The following is a 12,103-nucleotide window of genomic DNA, read 5'->3' as shown; positions in this document are numbered from 1 at the left end:
CTAATATTACTTGTAACAGAGGTAAGCCCTAGCGACGTTACACACTTTTGTTTGTGTTTGTCATTCATTCACCGTTACTTCTGTTTTACTCATTTCCTCAAAGGTTAACTGGAAGAGATCCCATACAGGGATAAGTTCGCCTTTGTTGTATTTAATTTACTCTGTAACTGTGTTTTTCGTGTTTTTATTTCTATGTACAATAAAGTATATACATACATACATACGTTACCTCTTTTCCGCTCCTTCATGCGCCTACTGCAAGTTACTGTCTCAGATTCAGAACAAAAGTTTCAGTGGTGAGCATCAGCCATCAAAAAACGGTAATAAAAATTACATGATTAAAAAACGGTTTCTTCATGCCTTGTGATTAGAAAATCTTTCATTATTCAAAGATTTTTAAATGTATGAAACATTGATTAATTGTCATTCATTTCATTGATTAATTTGTTTAATAATGTCCTATTTGAAGATTTATGTAATAATAAATTTATTCATTCAATTCAATGTTCACTAAAGATGCACCATTTGCGTTAAGTTTATTACCATACCTATGTTATTTTATAACTCGGGATCCATTGGCGATGTCAACAGCGATTTTTAACCAAATATTTGTAAACTCAATAATGTAAATAGCCTTGGATCTTTTTTTATACTACGTCGGTGGCAAACAAACATACGACCCGCCTCATCAGGCAAGTAGTCTACGTATCCTATGGACGTCTGCAACTCCAGAGGTGTTACATGCGCGTTGCCGACCCTAACATTCGCACTCTCTTTGAGCTCTGGCAACCTTACTCGCCGGCAGGAACACAACAATTGATTTATCAAGAATTCCTAAGTACCTATGTATCTACATACCTTATATAACTGTTTACCCGTAACCCCGATAGATGTAGGTTAGGTTACGTAAAAAATAGCTACCCATGGGATATCGACTGGTTCCGGCTCGCATTAAGCGGCTGTGATTATAGTTTTCAGTTCAAGTTGATTATTTTGGTCCTGATAGGTTAACTACCTATAGGTGCCTATGCTACTGCTTTAATATGCTACTCATAGAAATACATTAGTAGTTTGTAAGTAGCGTCCTGGGAACTTAACACATTCAATGCCAGGAACCCACCTGGTGGGCGGTCGTGAACATTGTTCAGATGCCGGACAACCCGCTGGGCGGATTGTTTTGTACGCAGCTATAGACCACCGGTTTCTGGGGTAGTGCGCCGTTTTTTGTCTGGCAGTGCAACAATAGCAACTGAACTATCATCTGACAAATCTGATTTTTTTACGTGTTTCGGTGGCTGCCTCCTCCTCTTCCTTTTCTCTATTCCTCAATCCACCAATGGAGCAGCAATTAACATCGCCGGTAACCACTAAGTATACGAGTTTTCGCACGGGACGCGATTGGTCATGGAAATCTGTTCCTGGCTCGCGGTCTATAAGCGGTAACTGACCAGGGTATCTAGCCAAGGTGACAATCGCTTTGTGTCTCTATCACTCTTCCATATTAGTGCGGCAGCGACAGTTGCGTTTGGTTCGCTACGGAGCGTAAACGATCGGCATGTTGGCTAGGCACCCTGCTAAAACTGTATTAACTTAAGTACCTTAATAATTACGTATTGATGCAAACTCAATTGTTCATTTACAGTACATATCAGTCAGTAGTATGTACAGTATGATATCGGCACTCTTTTGCAATTTATAATAAAATTCTAGGAATATCAAGTCCAAAACACCATTTTATTTGTTTAGGCAATCCTATTTATATGCCTACGTTCAGGAACATATTTTATTTCATAAGATATAAGTTTCATCTAGTAGGCAGATCGATGAATGTCGGCTTTTAATTTCGACTGTATTTTTTTATACTACTATAATACCTATTGCTAATCCTTAGTGGCACCCAGTTACAAAATGACTCACAATTTAATGATATAATTGTTATTTTTTTAGATCGGGGATTGCTAATACAACATTAGGTTATATACAGCGTGGGCCAATTAAGCCCGACAGATTTTAAAGGTGCATTCATGACCGCACTTAGAGACAAAAATGTCATACAAAGTTTCCTGAAATCGATCTTGTTTTAGAGACAATGTTTTGTGAAAATTTGTTTCTGTTATAACTTAGTGAAAAACGCCTTTTTAGCTGTGACCGTGCCATTATATAACTTGGTTTAGACATACCTACTTTGAAACAAGTTTAAAAGTAAACTTATCAATTTTTATCTGTAAAAAAAAGAAAACTTACTTATTCTTTGTAATGATTTTTATCACTAAAGAGTAAAAATAAATAACGCCTCGTGTGCAGAAAATGCAAAAAAAATTGTGTTCGACGAAAAAAAATGTTTTTTGGTAATTTGGCCAAAACTCGTATAACATTTTTTGCTCCTTATGACCTCAGGAATGCGTGGTTAAAATCTGTGGGGTTTCATTGGCCCACGGTGTATTAATACTTAGTACTTTTCAAGATATAAATGATGCACTTTCAAACAAATCAAAGTCGCCCTTCTCTTTTTTTATAAAAATCTTGCTAATACGTTTGCGTTAGTATTACATTCTAGAGATCTTGGTCAATTACGATAGAGATATCCTTGTATCGCGATCTACCATTCAGTCAGTCGGCACGACCGCGGTACACCTGACGCATTATTTGCAAACCACTATGCTTAGGTGAGATTACAATTTGTGTGTTTTCAATTGTTTTGTGCATGTGGTGTGTCCAGGAAAATTGTGAATAAGAGAAGTATTTTTTGGCAACATTAATTTAATTAATCATTAAATATATCAGTGTTCGCTAGCGTTAAAATTGAAAAATTAGTACTGTAATTGGTATTATAAAGAGTGATTGGTTGCTTTAAAATCTCACTGTATGATAACATTAAATAAATAAATGCATTTATGTGAGTATTAGGACTTCATTATTATTAAGCAGCTATCATTACAATATAAAGTCAATAAATTTAGACTTTATCTTGTCGAATTTAATGAGAAAAGGCGAATGAGGTATTTAAAAAGATTTGATCAAAAAACTACATACTTTCGTCTCGTAGGCTTTAATGTTATAGGTGTACTGCCTATAACAATTATCTCTGCAAAAACTGCTGAACCGACTTTCGTCATTTGACACATCTTTCGAACTTTTCCTCGTTTTCAATAACACAGGCACGATTTTCAAAATTATTATTTATTTTAAACTTTATTGCACATAACAAAGTACAACAGGTAGACTTATCTAATGCTTAAGCAAATTGCAAATTGCTTTCTTTAAATAGTTTGAAATATTAGGCAACTGTATGACTTAGTTTTCCTTATGTAACTAGTAGGGGGAGTCCAAGAGAATTGCCCAGGTGGGAGATTTTAAGCATACCTATCATCAAAAGTGCCAATATATACTCGGGCATGACACTTGCATGCCAAAAAATAAATATTTTTCGTTTGGCACTTTTTTAAATAAAATGTTTCAGTCTCCCACGTAGGCAAGTCTTCCGGACTCCCCCAGCTATCTACGGTTAGTTTATGGCGAATGTCGATTGCTTTGTAATGAGCCCATAACAGTTTTTTTGCCACTTAGAGCGTGACCGTCAGCGAATTTATCGGCCACAGGAAGTTTATTGGTGGCTTAATTTAATATGCTGTCGCATCGTTAGAGATTATTATGTCTATGATATAACTATGGAAATTAAACTGCGGTTCCGCTAACTTTCGGGAGATTAGGTGATGATTAATGTGTGATTTCATCGATTTACATAAATAGAAGTTTGGAGGGCAAAAATGGTAGTCGCTTTTGTAAAAAAAAAATATTTAGCGCATGGTTCAATATTTATAATTAGCCCAGTGGACCTCAGGCACCTTTAGCGAGTCTAGGCTCACTTTGTAAAGATAAATATCGTTTATTCTTCAATTTAGACATATAGGTACAATGCACTTTTGAATGTCAAAAAGGAAAACTACCACCGGTTCTAATTCGAACTCTACACGTCTGACCCAAGAAGATACTGGCGCAATGAAACTTTACGGTTTTTTTAAACACTTATACTTAAGTAATGAACATGTATTACACTATATGGATTCAGATTCAGATATTATAATAGGAAGTCGACATCTTAACTAACGTATTTACTATTCTATAGCATTTACGTCGTTAGCGGAAGGAAATACGGCACCTTTATTATGATTTTATGGTGCTGGTGTTTAGCCATGACGACGTAAGCTGGCCTTAGTCGAATCCTTGATGTTACGTCTTATGAGATGAATCTCCCAAACTACGCCCAATCAGTGTTCACTGATGCACTGAAACATAATTAGTGGTTGTGATGTTTACCTTCGCGGTTCGCTGTCATACATATAGAGAATGCCGAAAATGTCACGTTTCTTGTTTAGGTAGGTACAGTCAGCGTCAAATACTTTGTAGCAACCAAAGTACCTAGCCAAATAGTTCGGTACACCATATATTTAGTATGGTGTACCGAACTATTTGGCCACTTTGACTGCTACGAAGTATTTGACGCTGACTGTACAGTCAGCGTCAAATACTTCGTAGATCGATAATAAGACCCGTAAATACAGCCCGTTGACAGTGAGAGACAAATGGACGGCAGGATAGGTCTTGTAATAGAAACCTAAGAAATGGTATTTAAGGAGCTTTTGATCGTGGACAGAAATGGAATCGATTGGCATCAACTTTTTTGGCATAACAATTTTGTCTCTGGCTGTAATTTTTCAAAATCATCGGTGATTAAAAAGTTAGGGAAACTAATTTCGATTAGCAGCACGAGATCAGATAGCTTAGCTGTCCTCAGTGTCTCTAACTATAAAGGCGAAAAACTTTTGATCAGTAGTACCTATACAAAGTATATTTGTGTGCAGCGCCATCTATCGGCAAATTGTCTAACTAATTCGCGCGATGTAAAGCACGTATGTTAGTTTCTCGAGGATAATTTCTTTATCAAGTGAACCGATTTCAAAAATTGTAATTTTTCTTTGGTTAACTTCGGAGTTAAGGGGGGAATGGTTTTTTTTTCACATTTTCCTCCAATAATCAATTTCAGAAAAAAAAGAAAAAGCTCTTTCAAATAATACCCCACTTGACCTAGTCACTAGACTTTGAAATTTTGCCCCCTCTGCATATTGGACATTTCCCATATTTAATAAAAATTAAATAAATAAAAAAATACTTTCAATGTGTCCGGGTTAGCGTTGTTCATAACAGTACCCCTAGTGTAAATAAATTCGATTTCGAAACGTGACGTACGCGTTTGCGTTTATTCTCATTTTGTACCTATTGGATTTAGAAAGAGCGCGCCAAGCGGGACGTTTTGGAAACTCAAAATCCTATACAAAATGAGACTTAACGCAAACGCGTTCGTCACGTTATGATGTCGATCAAATTTACACTAGGGGTACAGTTTCAAATTTCAAATTGATAGCTTAAGTGGTTCTCGAGATATTTAGTGTTGTGACAGAGAGTCGGACAGAGTCGCACCATAAGGGTTCCTTTTGAAGCTTTTCGGTACGAAACCCTAAAAATCGACTGTGTATAAAATAAATAGGATCTCAGTACTCTCAGTGCTCTGCAGCGCAGTGTGCAACTCTCGCTGGACATCAGGCATAATCAAATCAGTAATACTGATAATAGAGTACCATTTTGTACCATTTGGTGTTTGGTCCATGGGGTCCCAGCGCGCACAAGTTTTTTGACGTTGACGTAACTGGTGACCGAAGAGCTGGCGGCTTCCTCGCACAACATATCAGTATTGCGATATAACGAGGAAATGCCGCCAGCGTCCTTGGTACAATGCCTCAAGGGCCTATTTTAGATATAAGCTAGTTATAGTAATCATCTGTATATATCCATTATGTATAGTAATACTTAGAGTAAATGCAAACAAATTGTTCATACTTAAGGACCTGTATAATTAGACTAAAGTTATTGATTCCATTGTGTTCCAACGCGAGGAAAATACTTTCACACCACGCGAGGAAAATACTAACTATGAAATACCCAAAAAAATTAAACCAAAAAAATCCAAATGAACGTAATAAGAAATGTATTATTCAAAATCGTCATTAAAAAGTCAATTCTACCAGCTAACATAAGGAAACCACTCAAAAATAGCATCTGATTACTTTGCTTCACATGTGGATAAAATGAAACATTCTCATTCGTTTTTGAACAATCAAGACTATCAAGAGGGCCTTTATCAGTAGGTGTAGTGAAAAATTAATTACAAATACCCCACCATCTTCATTTAGATATGTACTAACCTAAATTTTAATATCCTAATTTACATAAGTAATAGATATATATCTACAGAGGTATTACTATAACTTACTTAGCTTACTCGTAATTCTAAAAGAGGCCCTTGAGGCATTGTACCAAGGATGCTGGAGATATTTCCTCGTTTTATCCCAATGCTATTACGTTGTGCGAGGAAGCCGCCAGCTCTTCGGTCACCAATTACGTCAACCAGACCAGACGATTCACGATTTTTGCAAAGAACTTGTGCGCGCTGGGAGCTGGGACTCCATGAACCTAGAACCCCTGACCTAAATTACATAGGTACATATACCAAAACGGTATCACTTATCTCGGCAATATTAGGCATAACGTTAGCGCAGTCTGCCAAGAATGCACATTTTTGTACCGACCATCTATCGATTACCTATTGATTAGAACTTTATAACAGAAGTGATATCGCTTTGGTATTAATAAATATTTAAAAGGAAAAATGATTAACTTCTTCTACCCTCCTTCTTATCTTCTTTACGGTTTTCTTGAAAACTAAAAAAACCCTCGACTTCTATATGAAATTATGACGTATAGAATAACACTTGCACAGTCAGTGTTATCAAAATCGCTGCAAAGTTAGCTTAGCCTGACTCTACTTCGCTCTAGTCCGTATACCTACATACATGTATAACATATGAGTTCTACATTAATATTTGTTTAAAATTCCTGGATCATATTATAATCAAGACGCGATAACACTCATATCGCATAATTATAACGCAGGCGGCATCTAGATAGAGATTTACGCAATAAAACTAAAACTCGGTAACTCCTATAACAATAAACCGTATATTTGCTCTTTTTAATGCAATACAATATATATTGTACTGTAAAGATTAGGTAGGTAGCTACTCAGCTCTCAGGAAACAACATATATTGTGGATACTTATATTAAGGTCAGGTGGGGTAAGAGAAACATACTTTATTTCGCTCGGGATAAGGGAAACAGTATGAGAAAAGTCCTTCTAGGTAAGTATTTTTAAGTAACGCATAAATCACATTGACTGGATTTTTGATAATATAACATTTCATTTATTTTTTAATACTTTAAGTAGGTACCTCTGCTTATTTTCCCTGCACGTGTCCCTCTTGCCCCATAGTTCTTCTTATCCCACCTAACCTTAAGTATGTATTTACATCCCTAGTAAATAATTACGAAAGTAACACTGTCTGTCTGTTTCCTACCTCTTCACGCTTATAGCGCTGAACCAATTTAGATAGATTTTGCTATGGAAATAGTTTGAGGGTCGAGGCATGACATAGGATAATTTTATTAATCATCATCACGAAGTCGCGGGCAGAAGCTAGTAGTGTAGCGCTGTAGTCAACTATATTTAAAAAAAAAACCAATCACGTGCCGCCGCGCTCCCATAGAAAAGACTAAACGGGCGCGGGGCGCGGAGTCGCGCATTTATGTCTTTTCTACTACATTTTTGTCTAATGAGATACTTACTCGTACTAATTTTCAGTATTTAGGTTTTATAGTAAAAAAAGTATTATTTTAGAAAACTAGTTGTAAAAGTAATGTATACAATAGTGATATAATCAAGCTTTTCAAGCTTCACTCAGCAAGCTTCGTTGCCTAACATGGTACTCAAATGAAAAGCTGTCTATTATATCACGATTGAATAAAATACTATTAACAAACTTCACTCGATATGAAATAACACAAGTTGATTATGTAATAGCATCAGAGAACAATACCTTACCAAGACCTATAAAACAAAGATACATTGATTGAGTAAGATTTATCGCACGTTCGTGCTTTTAATTTGAGAGCTAAACAATGAGATGGCGCTGTACGGTTCCGTACATTATACCTAGTCATACGCTGATTGTCAAAAGTTGCCCTTTCACAATTTCAATGACCACAAAACATTACATTTAACTCAACTAAACACTTGAAAACTGAGACATATCAATGTCATTTCGAACAACGATCGTCCGAGATAATACTTATCTTATCTTATCTTATCTTATCTTCTAATTACCGGGGGCCCTTGCGGATACACTTCGACCCATAGGGATCTTTTGTGTAGTTGCCCCCTAAGGAAAGATCCATTAGCTACTCAAGAGCCTTTTTGATCATTTCCATGTGTCGGATGATGGAGCTTATGGGTAGCCTTTTGAATTCCTTTGGTTCCAGATAGCCTGCTCCAAAGTCCTTCATTCTTTGTCTGGCGAGGGCGTGACATTCACACATTAGGTGTGTTACTGTCTCTTCCTCTTCACCACACATTCGACAATCGGTGTTGTCAGAGTGTCCCATCCTGGCCAAAACCCCTTTGACCCCATAATGGCCCGTAAACACCCCTGTTATAATTTGGAGTTGTCTCCTGCTAAGTTTCCATAGCTTTTTGCTCCAACCGGAGTCTACTTCTTGTATGAAGAGGTTTGAGTGCTTTAGACTGCTTTAGACTGTCCCATTCTTTTTGGTGTCTGGTCCTAGTGTGGTCTTTGATAGCCGTTATAATGGTTCCCTGTGAGAGCCCCACGAATGGTTCCGGACCTATGTGGTTACTTGCGGATCCGGCTCTGGCAAGTTCATCTGCATTTTCATTGCCTATGAATCCCTCGTGCCCTGGAATCCATACCAGTTGCACTCTATTTTGTCTTCCAAGCTTGTTCAGAGCTTGGACACCATTGTACACCAGTCTAGAGTCCACTCTGGGCGCCCTGAGCGCCTTGAGTGCAGCCTGACTGTCACTGAGTATATAGATATTCTTCCCTTGGGTTTGCCTAACTATATTCTCATGCACACAGGCAATTATAGCGTACGTTTCAGCTTGGAAGACAGTAGCGTAATTACCCATGCTTATGCTACAACTAAAGTCATTTGCATATATGCCTGCCCCCGTACCAGATACTGTCTTGGACCCGTCTGTGTACCATATGATGTCGTTTTCATCCGAATTTGGTGCTTGAGGACCTTCGGTCCATTCAGCCCTTGTTGGAACTTTAACTTCAAAATTCTTACGGAACACAAACTTGGGTTGCATCTTATCGCAGCCCATATTCGTTATCCTTTCCATGAAATTGTCACATTCCATGTTTGTGTGTTTAGTCTTTGGCTTGCTATCGCTCCATAGGCCTGTTAGAGCCAGCCTGTGTAGCGATTTCCGCGCCTCAGATTGTATCACCAGATGTAGCGGCGGGAGGTCTAGCAGTACCTCCATCGCCGCTGTTGGCGTTGTTCTAAACGCCCCGGTAATAGCCATGCATGCTGTTCTCTGTATTTTCATAAGGGTCTCCCTGCATGTGCTCTGTGCTCGTTAGTGTAGATAATACTTACGTTTAGTAGCAAATGTATTAACTCGTACACACTAATCAATATGTAAACAGGCCCTAAGGCAATAGTACACGCTCGTAAGGGCCTTATGAGATAAAATAAAATTACTGATTATCTCCGAAATGGAGTTATTTAGAATACCCGTGTCTTTGAGAAAGTTAATTTAAGCTCAGTGATGCACCCTTGAAATTAACGGAAATAAAAAAATACGGTTTATAATAAAGACACGCCTCCGAGAGGATAAAGTAGATGACGTTGCAACAGACTTTAATTGTTGAGCCATTTAGGGTTCACTTTACATTGGAGATGTCATAACTCATAGCTTTATTGTCAGTTAATTCTTGTTGGATATGGAAGGTGGAGGTAAGGAATAGAATCTCCATATAAGACACGCCTCCTAGAGGATAAAGTAGATGACGTTGCAACAGACTTTAATTGTTGAGCCATTTAGGGTTCACTTTACATTGGAGATGTCATAACTCATAGCTTTATTGTCAGTTAATTCTTGTTGGATATGGAAGGTGGAGGTAAGGAATATAATCTCCATATACCAAAAAGTGTCCGTCAAAAAACCTTAAATAGGTGGCGCTACAATACCTAGAATACATACATACATACATATAATCACGCCTATTTCCCGAAGGGGTAGGCAGAGACCACCTAAAAAAATACCTACCTAGAATATTTGAAGAAAAAATTCAAATCATAGACAGCACAGCGCACTTCACTCCGTCAATAACGCCTAGGTTCTACTACTCTACTCGGTAGCTACTCTAGCGCTACTCTGGAGAGATTTGGAACTATTATTTATAGCTGATAACTGGGCACTTTTGCAACAGTTCTGCCTATGGAGATTGTATTCCTTACCTCCACCTTCCATAATATTCCATATTGTTGGAATTAGGTATGTCAGCCAGGAGACAGTTTGTAAGAAGAAATGTTACGCATTCTCTATTGTCGTCCAGCATACAGTGTCCGCGTATGAAGGCGTAATTTTACCTAAAAGCATTATTCCACTTAAGTATCTGTATCTGATTTTTTGATTTTTTTTTTTTTGATTTTCTGTTTTTTTGATTTTGTGATTTGGCATATCATTTATCAGAATATATTTATAAATTTATTCTATATTTAATAGAATTGTTCCGTGACAATGCGACATTATGATGACTTCGCTGAACTGATCTGATGATGGAGATCGAAGGCAACGTGGAACTCAATGAAATCTCAAATAACGAAAACTTTATAATTATCTGGATAAGTAGAACATGATTTTTTTGATTTTAGAGATTTTAAAGATAATCACAGTCGGTGATAAAAGATTGTATCGAAAATTAAATTTCAAAAAATCTGCGAAGGCTTTCGACGACTGCCGTCATCAGTCTCCTGTCTAGGGTGCGCAGTCAACGTGCCAACGAAACGCAACTGTCACTGTCGCACTAATATGGAAGAAAGATCGAGAGAGACGACAACGCTACGCTACGGGGCGTTAACGAATGGCACCTTGGCTAAGCACCCAGAAGTTATCTACTCAGTTTTGTAGACCACAAAGAAATACGATCTCTAGAAATACGATCCACACTTGCTTACTTGGCCAGTGATTCACAGATTTCGTAATCGACTTCTAGAAAGGTTCCGGGATATTAGTTAATAGGATTACATGAGGTTATATTATTCGTTTGAGAAACTCTGGGCTATGGAATACCATACCTACTAACTACTATTTTTTCAAATAACCTAAATGGCGTCGCTAAAAACAAGCTAGCTATTCAGTGTGTAACAAAAGCAACTGAAAATAATGTCTAGCTTCTAATCCAGGTGATACAAAAATGCACGACATGGACATTGTTGTAGAAATGAATTCATTTATCCTATTTATCGTCAGCAAAAAAAATTGGTGATAAGTCACCACACACACATAGGTTTTGTCACACAAAATGTTTCTGTTTACCTGCCGTTACGCTTAACTTGATACCATGAAAAACTTCAAGCGTCTGGACGGTAAAACTAATTTTACTTCGTGATGTCTTCAGCAAGTAAATGTGTACTTTAGGATGACATCTATCATCTATTATTCCTTTAAGTTTGTCACCGCTGAAAACAGTATAAAAAACATACTTATTATTATTACTTAGCTAAACAATCCTCATTGCGGAGTTGAGAACGAAATAAGGAAAGTTAGTAGGTACTTGTTTACACCGTTGTATATTATATAATAAGATATTCTGTCATATCATGACAATGAAACGATAAATTAACTAATTAATATCTTCAACGTTCAGGTTGACAATACCTACTAGGTACTTTGCCTGCTCTTCCCGCGTAATTAACTTACAACGTAGTTTGGCGGGGGATTTGCTTGATATCCCATCCTCGTCGCCAGTGAGGAGTACGAGGACACGAGTGAAACCACGGGCTGCTCTAATCGCACTGGTTTATTGTAGCGGTAACTGTTAAGGTGGGCGCAGCCACACACACAAACATGCATACATAACATTATGAGCTACTTATCTAAGGTATGAGAATTACGAT

At 37.5% G+C, this 12,103-nt stretch overlaps 1 protein-coding gene across 1 annotated transcript in view; it reads left to right on the top strand.

The window, feature by feature from the left end:
• The first annotated feature begins 2,570 nt into the window (after positions 1 to 2,570).
• Positions 2,571 to 12,103, top strand: part of LOC133524169 (glutathione hydrolase 1 proenzyme-like) — a 31,470-nt gene continuing 21,937 nt past the window's right edge. The window contains exon 1 of the mRNA XM_061860036.1: positions 2,571 to 2,666. Coding sequence (XP_061716020.1) covers positions 2,659 to 2,666 — 8 coding nt within the window. The 5' untranslated portion in view covers positions 2,571 to 2,658. The remainder of the gene's footprint in view (positions 2,667 to 12,103) is intronic.

Source organism: Cydia pomonella, chromosome 13, assembly GCF_033807575.1.
Source record: "Cydia pomonella isolate Wapato2018A chromosome 13, ilCydPomo1, whole genome shotgun sequence".
NCBI classification, from domain to species: Eukaryota; Metazoa; Arthropoda; class Insecta; order Lepidoptera; family Tortricidae; genus Cydia; species Cydia pomonella.
This window is presented reverse-complemented; position numbering and strand designations above follow the sequence as displayed.